Genomic DNA, 18,094 nt, shown 5'->3' with positions numbered 1-18,094 from the left:
ATCTCGTGCTACTGCAACAAAATTACCCAGCTGTAAAATCAAAAATACACTGAGTGAGCAAAACTTTGTTTAATTACCATTATAATTCTCACAATGTTTACATATGAATAAAAGCCTACATTAAAATCGGTCATATAAATTGGTCTCTTCGTTAGAAATTAGCCTACTGATTGCCACCATTGATAGACACATTTTTTAAAATAATATTAAAAATATCTGTATGGCATTATATTCTGCAGTTCTTCCCCGTTGTACCGAATATCTATACTTTTCAAATTATCACATCGAAGTTAGAAATTAAAATATTGTGACAAAATTCATTTTGTAGGGTGCCACAAATTTGTTAATTTCCAAAGGGTGCCACTACTACAGAAAGGTTGGGAAACACTGATTTAGAAGACGAAAACCAAACAAAGTTAAGTCTGACACAGAGAAAGGGACCGATGGCCGGCCAGCCGGGATTCGTCTTTATTTAAATTTATGTGTGTGTACTTCTAACATGTTAGGTTGGTAAAATAAATGTTGTAAATTCAAATCAGAGCGTCTTCCGTGTCTGGAATGGATGTATTTTTGAGTCTATAAGGTAACAATAATATAATAAGATAACCTTGTTTGAAATGGGTTTGGCTAAAAGAAAATTTTGGTTTTGTCTATACTACTATGTACTTGTACTATATTGACTGGGTTAAATAGAATTGCATTTCTAAAAAGAGACTAAAATACAATTTTCATTGACTAAAACGCTCAGACTTTTAGTCGACTAAAACTTGACTAGACTAAAAAGAGTATGAACGTGACAAACTAATAAAAACTAAAAATGACAGCTTCACACAAAGACTAGACTAAAACTAAAATTAAAACAGGCCGCCAAAAACAACACTACTGCAGGCTAGTAAAGTATTATGTTAGTATGCTAAGGCATTTAGTTTGATCTTTACTCACACTGGAAAAAACTAGCATGTGCTTCTAAATAGGTTTTTCTTTATTTACCACACTCTCCAAGTCATCCATCACAACATTGTGCTAACAGGAAGTGTTTTGTGTGATACAAATACATGCAGAAGTGTGCAAATGTCAGGCTGCCAACCTTTATACGTTATTGAAACAAGCTCATTCAAAGGCCTGGTGTAGTAAAGAATCGCTATCATGTGCTAAAATCTCACCATGCACAAGCCGCTGCTCCTGCACCATTAAAGATCTGTATTCATCCCATTTCTCATGTAAGGTTTGCTGGAGAGACAAAAAGACACAGTAAGAGTCATTTCACGTGTCATTCTACTAGTCTGTTCATTTACTTTTTCCCATCATCATCATCATCATCATCATAGAGAACAGGGAAGTGTGTGGTCAGTGAGGTCAGACAGTTCTCAAGTTCTGTATTGCTACTTCTCGCATCAATAAACCAAATTTGAACTCATTAAAGTGAGTTCACTCAGTTCTTTGTTGTGTGGGTCCATTTTTTTTATCAATTATTTTCACCAAATATGAAGAAAAGAACAAAAAGTTGCTTTGTCATGATACTAATAAACTTAATTTTTGTATTTATTCTGGTATCTTCTGTTTTTATCTATTTTACTGAATCTCATAATAAAAAGGGATGCACCTATTTTACAATAAAGCAAAGAGAAGATTATTTATATGTTATGGCAGACAACTGTTAAATTGAAAATATTAAAATGTTATACTATTTCGTCTAAATAAATGAAAAATAAAACATTAAACTAAAATAAATTGTTTTAAATTCTAAAATCAAGTTTAGGCATCACAACATAATAATGTACATTATGAAAAATGGATATTAATTTTAAGGTTTGCAAAAAATTAATTTAGCATCGTTATTAAATTATTAGTGTTTTTAAATGTGACCCTGGACCACAAAACCAGTCATAAGTAGCACGGGTATATTTGTAGCAATAGCCAACAACAAGCCTTTGTGCCAAAACGTAAATGAAACTGTATTATAGTTGTATTTAAACTTTATGGCCTAGGCATCTTCTTTCACATATGAGAATGTCATAAGGAATGTAAAAATGTCGCTTCGTTTCGGACAGCGCCATGTCAGCTGTACTGTGGTATGTGAGGATTAAGACGGGCCTGTCACTGGAACAGGTGGGTTTGTGAAAGGAAACAGGTGTGGTCGGCGCTAGTGCTCGGTGCCAGACCCGCGTGGGGCAGCTGTGTAAAAGCTGGGCTTACATTACAATGCTTGTAAACGTCTCCGTATACGAGAGGACACGCTGCTCGATTCGAGCATGTCGGTGTACATGTGGTCCGAGAGACTTACCTTTAGATACTGCAGTCGGGCTTCCAATTCTGCTTTTCGTATAGAGTCACTATAGACGGTTTCTAGCCTAGACACAGGAACAAAACACAGCATTGCATGACAAAGTCACTTCCTATATTGTGTGGATATTGTGCGGTATTACACTTCAAAGCCTCAATCTATTAAACACAGCAATTAAACAAAGTCAAATAGCTCTTTAAAACAGACTTAAGACCACAACGTGTCTGAATATGAGCTTAGTGGTAATACAAAACTCCCCAGCCCCCAAATGTATATCATTTCAGGACCGGCATTGGTGATATGGATATGAAGCGGGAACCTCTTTTTAATGGACTGCTGTAAACTTTCTCATTTACAGCATAACCCCATGCTTAAAAGAAATAACTGGTTTAAAAGCCATGGAGAGGGAAGGCATGAACTTCTTTGCATTCATGTGGTTCACATCACTGTTCTCCACACTTTATAAATAGAGGTTCATTTTCACTGGCCTTTTATCTTTTATTAAACAGGAAATAAAGGGGGGGGGGGGGGGGGGGGGGGGGGGGGGGGGGGGGGGGGGGGGGGGGGGGGGGGGGGGGGGGGGGGGGGGGGGGGGGGGGGGGGGGGGGGGGGGGGGGGGGGGGGGGGGGGGGGGGGGGGGGGGGAGTGTGGTTCCAATCAAATAATAGCAGATCTAATTTTTCATGCTAATCAAAAAAGACCACAGGTACACTTGGAACAAATTTAGTTTTAATTGAAACTTTTAAAGCTTATATTCTACTTTGAGGAAAGAGTGACAATTTTGCTTATTTAGATCTACATACCTAATGCTGTTGCCTGATGATTTAATGAGCTGGACGATTTCTTTATGGCGAAAGCCTTCCACAGAAGTGTCATTCACGCTGGCAATCGTGTCTCCTACAAATCCAAGAAAAACAGTGTTAAACTGAGAATAGATCTGATTGGACATTAAGTAACATTGTGTACATTTTTGTGTTTGGCCTTAAATGGACAGTTCAACCTAAACCTGTATTTTGAAACCTGACCTATTTTCTTCAAAGGAACACAAAAGGAAAGACTTATTGTGAGATCCCATTTCCACACAATGAAAGTGAACGGTGACCATGGCTGATACGCAAGAGTTCACAGGAAACATTTTCAGTGATCACATTCAATTTCACTCTGTTCCTCACAGAAACCGATTAAACGGCTTCTGAACATTTAATGCACAAATTGCATTGACTTCTTTTATGGTGCTTGTTTTGACCTTTTTTGAGCTTGGCATGCACCATCCACTTTCATTGTATGGAAAAGAGCAGCGTGAACACTCTGCTAAACATTTCCGTTTCTGTTCCACTGAAGACAAGTTATACAGGTTTAACCATGAATGAACATAAAAGGTCATGTAATAACTTTTTCTCCATTACAAAACTCAACATGGAGGATTTGGGAAGACATTTCACTAAAGTGTTTGGGACACATCTGCTGGAGAGGGGCTGGATTGCGCACATCAATATGTAATGAAACAATTCCTTTTCTCCTTGGAGAGATTTGGGCTTTCTTGTCCAAGAACAATGAGATCATGTGCTTTTGAGAGATAGGCCAAAGACGACAACAGTGCAAGGCATGCAGGGAATGCAGGAAGCGAAACCAACACACACACACACACACACACACACAGCAACTCAGAGTAGGAGTTCCTCTTTACTTCTGATCTGACATCAGTTTATCTAGGAGTTGTAATTGTTATATTTTGGACTTTGGAGAAGATCAACTGATCTCAGAACAGAGAAACAGGTATTTTAGATGCAGAACTGTTTATTCTTTTTGAAATTATAGAAAAGAATGCAGATTCTGCATATAAAATATCTGGCAAGTTGTAACAATTCATATAAGCCTGAATAGGGCATTATAGGACAATGACACCGATGTATTTTTAGAAAAGCATTTGTTCTACTTGTCAACTTGTTCTCGAAACTCTAAATAAAGTTGCTAACAAGTTTCTACAAGGACTCAAACTTCTACAAAATGCAAATTCAAAATTTGTGGTTAGTAAGTTGTTTTTGAAAGAAAATAATACTTTTGAGCAAAGATGTATTAAATTGAACAAAAATGGTAAAACAAAAAAAACAAACAGGAAAAGTTACATTAAAAAATATATTAAAACATAAGAGATATTTTAAAATTTTATATTTTATAACATCAATGTTTTTACTGTATTTTGATCAAATAAATGCAGCCTTGGTGACCATAAGAAACTTCTTAATTTTTTTTTTACACTTTTAGAGATTCACAAGGGAACCCATGGCTCAAAATGATCTTCTAGATTTTTAAAGCTTCAAATTTAACAGCTCCTCTTCATTTATACCAAGTAAAATATTTATGTCAAGTACAGTAAGAACTTGCTAAAACAAAAAGGAAACATTGCTCAGAAAAGAAAAAAAAAAAAAACACGACCCACAAAAAAAAAAGCCACAGAGTGACTTGACAGTATCCGGTTTTACAGTTTGAAAGAGTAAAAATACACGCACAGTCTACGTGGGTGCTGCTCTGTGATATTTGCTCTTGCTTAAACAGCAGGGCTGCCACTCAACTGTCATGGGGTTGACAGATTGATGAGATCTTCAAGAGAGAAAGCAAGCCTTCTGAAATATTACTCCTATTCACACAGACTCATTTTACAACAAAACAGGATATTCAAGAGCTAGATGAATGAAACAGATCTTTATGCTTTAAAACACAGTAACGCACTCCTTGTGACCCCAAGGACCACTCTGAATATTCTAGCCTCTGTGTCAAATGCTGGTTTAGAGCGGGAACAAACATAAAGGGTGGTGTTAATGTGAGCACACTTACCGACTTTAAGGCCTGCAAGTTGGGCAGGACTGTCTTCGTGGACTTTGCAAACAAAGGTGCACATCTCCACTGAGTTCTCACTCTGGTGATGCAGCCCATATGTCTGTAGACACACACAATAAAAAACACAGACTGTAAACAAAGATGTCTTGTCTGCAGAGGGTAACGTTATTTGTAGATCTGCATTATACTAAAGTAAATAAAATGAGTCATACGCTCGCAAGGTGTGCCATTGTTCTTGTTCGACGTAGCATTGCTAAATCAGGTCTGATTGGGTTTCCACAGTGGATTAACACCATACTGCGCTCAATGACGAGAATGTTGACCTGCACGGCTTCACAAAGACTGACTGACAGACTCAATGGCTTGAAGGATGCTGAACGTGAGGGATGGCTCCAGGTGGTTGACTCGCATGCAAACATCTTTGATAAACAAGCCACACCGAAACTGGGCCAATTTTGTTTCGACGTTTGAACTGTAAATGCAGTTCATCACCACTAAAGCCATCTGGCTGAGGCTTACAAAAATGTGGCTATTCAGCAGTTTACATTTCAGCACCATGAGAGTGAGCAAAAGATACAGCCAGTTTACTTGGTGTCAAAACCAGTTTTACTTCTGTAATGTGGCGATTTCCAAAAAAAAAATTAAAATTAAATTCAGTCAAAATATTACGTTTTTCAGAAGTGAAGAAAGTTACGTTTACTTTGAATATATTATTTTATATAAGTTGGTCGGATGGATAATATCATATCAGTGACTCTACATGGAACAAGCAGTTTGCAAAATGGATAGATAATGTAATATAGTATATTATAGCGTTGAATGGATGGATGATGAGTAATATAATATAATGAAAATTAATACAAAATATCAGCTACTCTATACATGCAGTTTGCAATATGGATGGATAATATAACATAACATTTAAATAGTCAATTAGGTAAAAAATAAGTAATTTTAATAGTAGCAATAAAAGGTAAGTCACGCCACGCAGTTTCTCCACTTTACAATAAAACAACTTAGGCCAGCTGAAGACTAGCATCTGGATGTCTGTGTAAATGGTTATGGATATAAAGAGGCTCGAACAAATCATAGTGGTGTGAGATATTTCAGAGAATGAATTCTAAGAGTTAAAAACACCATGCAATTCTACACAGCAAGAGAAGTTTAAAACAGAACAGGAAGAGACTTAGTGAGACTCGATATGCAAAACATCAGCTTCTGTTTCCATTATAACTGTAATCAGTAGCTCATGTCGAAACGCACATGCTGATATTTGCATGTTGGTGCCTTTGGTATCAGTGGTACTTTGGTTCATGGATGTGTGCAGATTCAAATGAGCATCTGACTTTGCTGTTAGTTTCCTGACGTGCGTGGAGCCCAAATGTTTGCAATGGCGCACAATGTTTTCATCAGTCACCACAGAAACACGCTGTGGCTCCAAGATGCTCTCACGATGTTCACTTTCACAATGAATGACAATTTCTTGAGAGTATAACATGTGTAGGAACGCCTTATTTCAAAAGCTTTGAGGATGACTGATGTTGCTGCTCGCTTCCCATGCAGAAACCCAAGGCTGTTGTTGAGGTTAACAGCTTCGTAAGCTGAGGATACTGTTAAACCTCATTCTGTCTAACAGAAAAGGTGAATCTGACTAAACTTTGGGTGACTCTTCATAAAAGGCGGTCTTAAAGGAATAGTTTACTCAAAAATGACTGTTCGGTCATCATTTACTCACCCTTGTGTTGTTACAAACCTCAATGACTGACATCATTCAGTAGAGCACAAAAAGAGATGTTTCAAAGAATGATCACGCTGCTCTTTAACATTACAATGAAAGTGAATGGGGACTGGGGCTGTCAGTTGCCAAAAAAAAGCACCAAAAAGCAGTTAATAGGGCCTTTCACACCGCTTTAGTTCCCGAATTAAATGTACAGTACTAAAGTACTGGGATGATTTTGCGCGAACTATTTCCCAGTACCATTTAAAGGGTTGCATTCAGTGTGTACTAGGAAGTGACGCTAGCCGGTCGACAGCGACGTCATTTGTGTGCGGCGTTCAATAACAAACTCATAGAAAATAACCAAAACAATCCTAGGTTTTTATTTAGCACAGTGGCTAGATTAACAAATAACCAGATGCCACCCAATCTAAATATTCCCGCACAGTTTAATAGTAATGACTTTATGAATTTCTTCACTGATAAAATAGATAACATCAGAAATACAATAGCAAATGTAGATTCTATAGCGTATAATACTTCAACTTCATTCATCGCACCAAAAGATAAAATGCAGTGCTTTACAACTATAGGACAGGAAGAGCTAAATAAACTTATCACTTCCAACAACATGCCTGTTAGATCCTGTACCCACTAAATTACTGAAAGAGTTGTTACCTGTAGCAGAAGAACCGCTTCTCAATATTATTAACTTGTCGTTGTCTTTAGGTCACATCCCAAAACCATTCAAGCTGGCGGTTATTAAGCCTCTTATAAAGAAACCACAACTAGATTCTAGTGAACTGGCAAATTACAGACCCATCTCAAATCTTCCTTTTATGTCTAAAATTTTAGAAAAAGTTGTCAGCTCAACTGTGCTCCTTCCTGCAAAAAAAAGATCTCTATGAAGAAACCCTAACCCACCATAGCACAGAAACTGCACTTGTTAAAATTACAAATGACTTGCTTCTTGCGTCAGACCAAGGCTGTATCTCATTGCTAGTTTTACTTGATCTTAGTGCTGCATTCGACACTATAGATCATGACATACTCATAGATCGATTACAAAACTATATAGGTATTCAAGGGCAGGGTTTAAGATGTTTTAGATCCTACCCCTCCGATCGCTACCATTTTGTTCATTTAAATGGGGAGTCATCTCAATTATCACCAGTAAAATATGGAGTGCCACAAGGATCTATCCTAGGTCCTCTGCTATTTTCGATATACATGTTGCCCCTTGGTAATATTATTAGAAAATAAGGGATTAGTTTCCACTGTTATGCTGATGATACTCAACTATATATCTCAACAAGACCAGACGAAACTTCTAAATCATCTAAGCTAACAGAGTGTGTTAAAAATGTAAAAGATTGGATGACCAATAATTTTCTCCTATTAAATTAGGATAAGACAGAGATATTACTTATTGGACCAAAAGACAGTACACCGAATCTCTTGGATTACAATTTGCAACTAGACGGGTGTACTGTTACGTCCTCTACAGTCAAAAATCTGGGTGTTATATTAGCTAGCAACTTGTCTTTTGAAAATCATCAAATGTTACAAAAACAGCATTCTTCAATCTTAGAAATATTGGCAAGTTACGAAACATGTTACCCGTTTCTGATGCAGAAAAGCTAGTTCATGCATTAAACAAATCAGTTTTGCTTGGTTGGAACAGCAGCTACGCTAATTATGTCTCTATTTGTTTCTCTGTTTTTGCCACGGGTAACTAGGATTTATACAAGCTTCAGTCTGGATCCAGAACACCTGAGAAAAGATGATGCCAACCCCTCAGATGATGCCAACCCTGAAACAACATATAGAACTACCACATTTTGCTATAAGTTTGATTGCATCATATAATAATTGCTGTTAATAGTGTTCATCGTCTGTTTGATTACGTCTTTAATTGATTTTTCTGTACATTTCTGCCATATGTACATTAACTGACAGTCACCACTATTAAGCTACCACTAAATATTGTAGAAACTTAATTTGCTGTAAAGTTGCTTTGCAATGATTTGTATCGTGAAAAGCACTGTACAAATAAAATTGAATTGAAATGTCAACGTATACGTAAAGCGATTGAAAGAACGGAAAGGAGGACTAAGAATCTCCACCGTCAACTGGCAGTGCTACATTTGCTACAAGTGCCTGCACTTCAGTGTCCGTCCATCTATCGCTGTTCTCCATACTTGCGAAATAAGTTGACACAATGTTTACACAGCGTTTTAAATCATGGCGGGTGAGGGCGTTTTCATACGCGTTTGGCCAATCAATGTCTACTTGCGTCACGGGTAGTACCGATTGTGCTGGTTAGACCCTGCTCTGGAGTAGGAGCTAATTTGGTTCTCGAAAAAGGCAGTCAGGTACTTCAAATAAAAATAAGAAATCGCACCCAGTTCCGGCGGTGCGAAAATGTCAAAATGTGGGTAGCTCCAGAATTCGTTCTGGTACTATGAAAAGGTTCCCGCGGTGCGAAAGGCCCTAATATTACTTGTGTGCTATATTATAAACCTTCTAAAGACATTCCTTCAGTCAAGTTTGTGTGAGGAACATACAGCAATTTCAGTGGATATTCAATTAAAAATCTTGCTTGATCAATTAAATTTAAATTAAACTAAAAAGACAGAAAAAGTCATACAGTTTCAAATATTATGAGGGTGAGAAAATTAACTCTTTTTGGGTTAACTGTCCCTTTAAGAAAAACCTCTATAGTGTTAAATACCCATTGCAATATTGTATGGCCTGAACTCCCAATAAACATGCAATTTTACAAACATCTCTGAAACGTGAATCATTTGTAAAGTAGTTTCAAATGTTTGGAATCATCCGTTTCCTTCCTCTTCCCACACACTCCAACCGCTTACGCGAATCTCTGAGACACTGAGCGCCTCAGGAGATGCAAAGTACAGACATATTTACATAGTGGATAAGGCCAACCGTATCCCCGCTGCAAAGAGACTCTGAAAATAATGTTGTCTACAGCACACCATCCTAGAAAACAATTCGTTTCTTGATATGTTGCCTCTCATGTGACAGAAAATTGATGTCATGTCCTGTACTAGAGGACAAGGCAGGAAAGGAGGGGTCCTCCATCCTGCATCTGAACCATTATACATTACTAAATATAAACTAGCTATCTGGTACATATGTCAAAACAAATGACATACTGCTTTGAACAGGGATAAATAATTACAAATGCAGAGTTCATAATCGGTTCCACATTGAGGAACCAGACTTTGATAAAGTATACACTGTGAAGAACAAATTACAGAGAAAACAAGCAGGTTCTCATACTAAGAGGGATTTTTGATTATGTCACAACTACAACTGGATTACACATGGATAAATCTTAGCTAATACTTGTTTCAGTCAAAATGAGGTCAAATAAACACTGGTGTCATCGACTAAACATAACCGCTATATAACCATGAATGGATCCTTCATCCAAAGTCTTACTTTGATTTAATTATGAGCGGCTCACCCACATGTACAAGCCACCTTAGAAAGGTTTTACATTTACCACCATGAATGAATTCAAAGAGTTTTAAATCCCTCTTACCTGGATCTCAAAGCCAAAGGAATCCTCCTCTTTCTTCATCAGGATCACCGTTTTCCTGAAAGGAAAAAACTAAATTGAGGGTATTCTGTTAATATGATCAAAACAAAGGGCAGCTGCACAGAGACGGTCTTAGTAAAGTGTCGTTCTGAATGGTTTTGTCTCAATCTATGAACTTGACTGATGGTCAATGCTTACAGGAACATGGATGATGAAAGAAACACAGAGGAAACGCATAATCAACCGCATAATACTGCTGTTTGGAGGATACGTCTGTGTGGCGTAATGGGAAATGTTTGAAAAAGATCAAAAAGTAAAAAAGACTCTGGGTGTGACATCTGAAGAACAGCTCATTTTCAAACTATGTTTTCAGTGAGCTTTCGGTTTCATACTGTTATACAGTCTGTGTTTTTACAGTTCTCAATTACAACGGCCCCAGGGCATGAATGACTATCACATAGGTGCATCTTGAACTGGAGATGACTTCTGTTGGGATAATAGTAGTTGTCTACACTAGACAACATTTGAAGTGGATCAAAACCTTTCATCAAAGTTGTCCTAAAACCAAAATGCGTTCTTGTCTTTGATCCACTTCAAATGTTGACTACTGTAGTCAACTGAGCTATCTCTGGATTCAAACGTGTCTATTATGAATACCATGACATGACAAGAGTCCTGTGTTTCTGAAAGCACTCATACATCATTAGGCAATCATGAATTATGCATACGCATATACTAAACAATAAAGAGATGCATACAGTGAAGAAAGATCTTATCTGACCATCTGGCCGATCCTAATTGCACTCCCTTTTTATTCACAGGCTCATTCAGGCCTCACTGCAATCATTCTGTCCTCCAAAAAGGCCATTTTATATAAATCCATATAAATAAATTCCATGACACCTTGGAAAAAGCGTGAATGACTAGGGTCTGACGTTTTCATAACTGTCACAATAAATAGAATGTTTTTTAAGGAAGTAACAATGACGCATGCAAACACCAATCAAATCTGTGTAGGTGGAGAACAAGCAGGGGCAATCTTACCTTTGTGGTTCTGGAGAGTGTGAAAGGGGCTTCCACTTTTGCAGCCCACCATTCTGTTTAGCAAGATGAAGAGAGATGAAGGGGAAAATGGAAAGAAAACAAGAGAGGAATAAAATGAGTGTCTGTGAATTTTGGCCACATCATATCTGCCCTTGTGCACTTAGAAATCCCCTCCTGATCAACAGGTCTTTTCCCAAAGTCTGAGTTGTAAACTGTGCAACGTGTTCATTTCATGCTGTTTAACAGTTCGGACGACAAGCGCAGATATAACTAGAAATGCATGTTTGCCTGCCTCTTTCACTTAACCGTTTCTATTGCAGTTTTCTCTGGTTTGGTTTCTGATCTTATTTTATCTCCAGACTAGGTAAACTTATCGCTGTAAGCGTCTCTGAAATTATCACAAGGAGATCTAAGATGCAGCCAGGTTGGAGAATACAAGTTCTGTCATGTGTTATAACAGCACTGATGATCTGGCTGATAACGTTGCAAACCCAACCCAAACTGCGCAACAGACATAAGAATTCATTCATATTACGCCCGCTCTTACAGACGCCCATTCAATCGGGCTGTACCTCAACCCCAACATCTTCAGCTTCCCACAAAGTGCACTTTGTGCACGAACCCTCTAAAGCTAGTAAAACGTTGCCTTTCTTTATTTTCATACACTTTGAGAATTGTCGTAGGGTCCCCCTCAAAGACTTCATTTATTTCCATGTAACTAAGAGGGTCCCTCTGGGCCAGTTGGATGGGGTAGCAAAGTTCTCGGCCGCACAATACCCTGTTGTGGTCCGGCGTTCACGCAAAGTGTAGGAGTCCAGATACAGAGAGCTGTTCATAAACCTGCCCTGCAATCCAAAAACTTGCCGTGTAGTACTCCACTGCGAGTAAGCTTTGTTTAATTTCCACAAATTAAAATACAACATTTAAATGTTGCAGGCTAGTTTTGAGTAAACCAGGTGTCAAGGAGCCATTGTGTTTGAATGGCAAAAATTGCGGTCATTCTGCCATAATTCATATAATTATAATATTTTTCCCACCATCTAAAAGACTTCTATTTGTACACAGCAACATGGTCTTAAAGGGATAGTCCACCCAAAAATGAAAACACTGTCATCATTTAGCCTACTCACCCTCAATGACAAAACATTGGATTTCATTGACTTTCAATGCATGGATAAAAACATTAAACAAAAACAGAGAACCGAAACTACAACAAAACAAAAAATGAAATACTAAAAACATTAAAATTAAAACTAAACGAAAACAAACTAAAACAAAACACTGAGATAGAAGAAGAGTAAAGGGTAAATAAATTACAGTATTGTCGTTTCTGGATGAGATATTTAAGAATATCAGAGTCATACTCATAATACATACTAGATGTAGTTTTGATTGTCACCTGACAGTTACCGGGAAATACTGAGATCATATCAGACCTATTTGAATTTCAAAAGCTATTTCATTACACGGTCACCAACACAAATGCACTGACCCCTGGTCACTCAGGCCTTTTCAATTCTGCAGTAAATTCAGTTCCACACCACAAAGGTTATAGATAGACAATCTGGAGGGGGCTTCACTGCCCCGGACACTTGGTCAGGATCTATAAAATGGCTCGGCTGGCCACACAGGAGGTGGACTGTAAAAGAGCAGGCCCAGAATTCAGCAGGGACACATATGAGCCGTTTACAGTTACTCAAAAGAGTCGGTGGAGTCAGACCTGCGTGTGGGTGGTCCAAAGACACCAGGAAACACTTTACACCATGAGTGACCATGAAACACACTTCAGTGTGTCTAAACCCAAGGGCCAGAACCAAGCAGGCTCACATCTGTATGGTCAAAACCCAAGAGCAACTGCTTTTGCCAAAGAGAGGTACATTGTAGAATTGACCAGCAGATTAATGCCTCTCTTTGGATTTGGAAAGAAGTGTGGGAGACTTTGGGCTAGACATTGTCTATCTCATATATGCAGCTATTACAATAAACATTTTCAGATATGTAAACATTATTATTATTAGATATGTAAATTAAAAACTAATTTGAAATACTGTTGATAATAATAAAAGTTTTTATAATTTATATGAAAATGCCTTTTCTATTTATTATTGTTAATATACTGCTACTACTAATAATAATAATAGTGTTTTAATAAAGTTTAGCTTATGTTAAAAATTTCTCATCTGATAATGAATGGCGGCTACTTGCTTCCTATAAAAAAAAAAAAAAAAAAAAAAATTTGCATGCAACCTTTGACCTTGTGAAAATGTATGCAAACAACAAATAATATAAGTAATTTAACTACTGAACAGTAGTAAAAGTTGTATGAAAATTTGTCAATCTCTACTTTTTGTGGCATGATATGAATTATTGCCTGTGTTGCATGAAAAATAATGATTCAGAGTCATGCAGAAATGAACAAGTGTAGCCACTTCTAAATTTTTGCATGACTGCTCACACGCATACATCCAAATGAGCTTCTTCAGAGGAACCGTCACATGCTGATGGTCACAGATGCACACTAGGTGTGACAACTGCTTGAGCCATTCAATCAGGAACATCAGTCTAATTGACTACCTAATTGAGTCTAGCTACCCTATAGTCCCATGCAACAGTGGTTCTTAATCCTGGAGTACTTGAGTTTTGCACATTTGGAATGTCTCATACCCAGTTCAGAACATCAAACAATGAGCTGATGATGTGGATCAGGTGTGTTAATAAGAGAAACATCCAAAATGTCCAGTTCAAGGCTACTCCAAGACCAGGTTTGAGAAACACTCTCTTATAAAGTTACATCCAATAATGGTGGCATATAAAAGTTATTAAGAGAGGTGGAGCTCAACTTGTGTGCCATCAAACTAATCAAACTTGAGTGTTGCATGCAACTGCTGGTTCTAATTAAAGCAAACTCATCACAGGACTGTTATTTCTGTGCTTAATTAAGACCAGACAACCCCAAACAATTTATTCAAGATGTTGATGCATAGAGGGCAGATATAAAGGAGGTAAACGTGTAATATAACTTCTAAAGCTTTGACTCCAGTAGCTGATATTAGTATATGTGATGAAGTGAGAGTTCAATTTTAACTTGGTAACACGCTGCGGAAACTACAGCTCAACCTTGCTGAAGAAAAAACTGGTTTGCTGGTCTTAGCTGGTCTCCCATGGTTTGGGAGACCAGCTAACACCAGTTTAAGATGGTATATGATTATTCAGGATCAGGATTTTCTAAATAAGCATGTGCACTCAACATCCGGCTATAGTGATAACTTGCCAATATTGCTCTAAAAACAGCCTAGGATGGTTTGTTGGTCTTATCTGGTTTTAGATGGTCTCCCAACCTGACTATCTGAAAAGTGCATTTAAAACTATCCTAAACACCTTTTTGATCATGGGTTGGTTGACCAGTAAATTATCTTTGGCTGGACTTTAACTTTTTCTTTTTCTCCAGATGGGAATCAAAAGTAGATCAATATTATCACATGTACTGAAAATGTATAACTAAATGTATTAATATTTCGCCATGGTAACGTTAATACAGCAAACTCGATCTCGAGTTTCAAATGAAATGCTCTAACCTTTTTGAAGTTCCTTGGTAGGGTCCCTCCAGAGTAAGCGAGGGTCTTATAATTATAAACCTCAGTGGAGTTTGAGGGTCCACGATCCACAGTCCCACAGCTGTCCGATTTGGAAGACGTAAAGTAGATCTCCCCACTGTCGTGACACAGCGACCCGCTGTCCGGCTTGTTTGAGTTCAGCTTCTTTACGCGTCGGAAAGTCATATTTTTCATAGTCCGCGTGTCACTCAATAAGAAAGCAACAGTATATGAAAGAAGAGCGAGAGATGAAAAGTACTGAGTGTGGGTGAAAAGCCACCCACTCGCCGCTAGCCAGCACTCTGACTTGTGCAATAATCCCCAGCTCTAGCTCAGTTTCAGCAGCAGCATCTGCGGACAGACTCGTCGCGTTAGAAACGCACATGTGAAGGAAATACTTGAAAAGGGGGCGGGGCCACACAATTGGCGCGATGCGATTGGTCGTCATGCACAGAAGCGATGTTTTGGCACGACCCAACATTGAAGACCACTGAAACTGTGTTACAGGATTATACATAGCATTATTTAGTAGACACTATTATCAATGGTTACTTACAAAAAGTACTAATGCTATAGTTTTATGTGTTCGACTGCCATGGTCAACAATGTTTGTACCAGTGAGGGCAAGATTGACTCATTTCAGCGAATCGGTTCTTTAGAACAGTTCGTTAATAAACGGTTTCGAAAAGAGATTCTTAACCATAGACTGTAACACGTCACGATGTACGTTTGTAATAATGTATTATTATTATTAGTAGTAGTAGTAGTATTTAAGCTAATTATAATTTGCATTAATATTAGTCAATCCTGAACTTTATTTAGTTTCTCTTTTTTGGATTGTTGCAGAGATTTTGCAGAGATTTTGTATGCGAGTTGATCAAACTTGAATAAACATATTTCAGGTACATTCGTTATATTTCTAGTGTTAGGATCATAGACTGTATAAAAACAGGTTTGGATATGAAAGTAACTTTTAGCCACACCATTCAGTGGTTCACTGACTCAATGAAACCACGTTGTCGTTTTGTGAACCGACTCTTTGAACAGATTCGGCTCTAAAGAACAATTCATCCACGAATCAGAATCAAGACATCGTTAGCTTATGTCATGGTGAAAGTAAAGCAACAGTATATGAAAGAAGAGCGAGAGATGAAAAGTACTGAGTGTGGGTGAAAAGCCACCCACTCGCCGCCAGCCAGCACTCTGACTTGTGCAATAATCCCCAGCTCTAGCTCAGTTTCAGCAGCAGCATCTGCGGACAGACTCGTCGCGTTAGAAACGCACATGTGAAGGAAATACTTGAAAAGGGGGCGGGGCCACACAATTGGCGCGATGCGATTGGTCGTCATGCACAGAAGCGATGTTTTGGCACGACCCAACATTGAAGACCACTGAAACTGTGTTACAGGATTATACATAGCATTATTTAGTAGACACTATTATCAATGGTTACTTACAAAAAGTACTAATGCTATAGTTTTATGTGTTCGACTGCCATGGTCAACAATGTTTGTACCAGTGAGGGCAAGATTGACTCATTTCAGCGAATCGGTTCTTTAGAACAGTTCGTTAATAAACGGTTTCGAAAAGAGATTCTTAACCATAGACTGTAACACGTCACGATGTACGTTTGTAATAATGTATTATTATTATTATTAGTAGTAGTAGTATTTAAGCTAATTATAATTTGCATTAATATTAGTCAATCCTGAACTTTATTTAGTTTCTCTTTTTTGGATTGTTGCAGAGATTTTGTATGCGAGTTGATCAAACTTGAATAAACATATTTCAGGTACATTCGTTATATTTCTAGTGTTAGGATCATAGACTGTATAAAAACAGGTTTGGATATGAAAGTAACTTTTAGCCACACCATTCAGTGGTTCACTGACTCAATGAAACCACGTTGTCGTTTTGTGAACCGACTCTTTGAACAGATTCGGCTCTAAAGAACAATTCATCCACGAATCAGAATCAGACATCGTTAGCTTAGGTCATGGTGAAAGTACACTGAACCTTGAGATTAAATCAGACATAATAAAGAATTAGGCCACTATCCTCACATACCGATGCAACTGTAGCAACATTTTAGGTAAAAAAAAAAATGGAGCTCATTTTAATATTGATATGCATTATTAATGACTAACATTTGGGTTATCATGAGTTATCACATGCGAGTTTGAAAGAAAGTATATAAAAAAAGAATTACGATATACTAACTAAATAAATACTTGCTTTCAGTAACCTAGAAATGGTATACGAGAAAATGAAACTTGAACTCTATTGCTGAGCAGGCTCGTGTAAAATTAGTCAAACTGATAGAGCCCTCTAGTGCTTTTATGCTGTAAACACCTTCTGAGTGTTGAGGCAAATTATGGCATTAAGAAACCTTTATCAAAACAAAGAGATACACTGCAAATCATTTAACATTGAAATGTTTATTCAGACAAATTCACAAAATTAAGAGATCCTCTACATTCTCAGGAGCAACGTAAATTTAAAAAGCCTGCCAGAGTGCCATAAATTTGCAATCTAAAACCTTTAGGATTTTGCCCATTGAGCTTTCTGAAGGAAACACAATAGATGGACTGCTAACTGTGTAAATGTATGAAATGTTGCAAAATCAGTTTTACACAACTGACTTGATACATTCTTAATACAATGAAAATAACCTAATAACAATTGTTAACATACTGTTGGTCTCATTTCGATATTTTATCTAAACATTACACCTACTATTTTAGGTGTTTACATTTTAACAGCAAATAAATTAGATGTCTCATAAAGCTCTTCAGATTTTAATTTGCTAAAGCTAGTCATTGTTCTGGTAAAGATTGTTTAGCCTGGAGTAATCTGCCAGCTCTAGCTCAGTTTCAGCAGCAGCATCTGCGGACAGACTCGTCGCGTTAGAAACGCACATGTGAAGGAAATACTTGAAAAGGGGGCGGGGCCACACAATTGGCGCGATGCGATTGGTCGTCATGCACAGAAGCGATGTTTTGGCACGACCCAACATTGAAGACCACTGAAACTGTGTTACAGGATTATAC

The 18,094-nt window shown here is 37.7% G+C and overlaps 1 protein-coding gene across 1 annotated transcript in view; it reads right to left on the bottom strand.

Annotated features, from left to right (window-relative positions):
* The window catches only part of LOC107594022 (general receptor for phosphoinositides 1-associated scaffold protein-like), a 19,257-nt gene extending 2,936 nt beyond the window's left edge, over window positions 1-16,321 (bottom strand). Inside the window, exons 1-8 of the mRNA XM_016283949.1 lie at window positions 16,194-16,321; window positions 15,027-15,292; window positions 11,452-11,504; window positions 10,411-10,465; window positions 5,120-5,222; window positions 3,088-3,181; window positions 2,285-2,351; window positions 1,164-1,230 (exon numbers count right to left, since the gene is read on the bottom strand). Of these exons, the coding sequence (XP_016139435.1) occupies window positions 1,164-1,230; window positions 2,285-2,351; window positions 3,088-3,181; window positions 5,120-5,222; window positions 10,411-10,465; window positions 11,452-11,504; window positions 15,027-15,239 (652 nt within the window). The 5' untranslated portion in view covers window positions 15,240-15,292; window positions 16,194-16,321. The remainder of the gene's footprint in view (window positions 1-1,163; window positions 1,231-2,284; window positions 2,352-3,087; window positions 3,182-5,119; window positions 5,223-10,410; window positions 10,466-11,451; window positions 11,505-15,026; window positions 15,293-16,193) is intronic.
* Window positions 16,322-18,094: the final 1,773 nt, after the last annotated feature.

The sequence above is a fragment of the Sinocyclocheilus grahami genome, unplaced genomic scaffold (genome assembly GCF_001515645.1).
Source record: "Sinocyclocheilus grahami isolate Dianchi unplaced genomic scaffold, SAMN03320097.WGS_v1.1 scaffold178.1, whole genome shotgun sequence".
Classification (NCBI taxonomy): Eukaryota; Metazoa; Chordata; class Actinopteri; order Cypriniformes; family Cyprinidae; genus Sinocyclocheilus; species Sinocyclocheilus grahami.
This window is presented reverse-complemented; position numbering and strand designations above follow the sequence as displayed.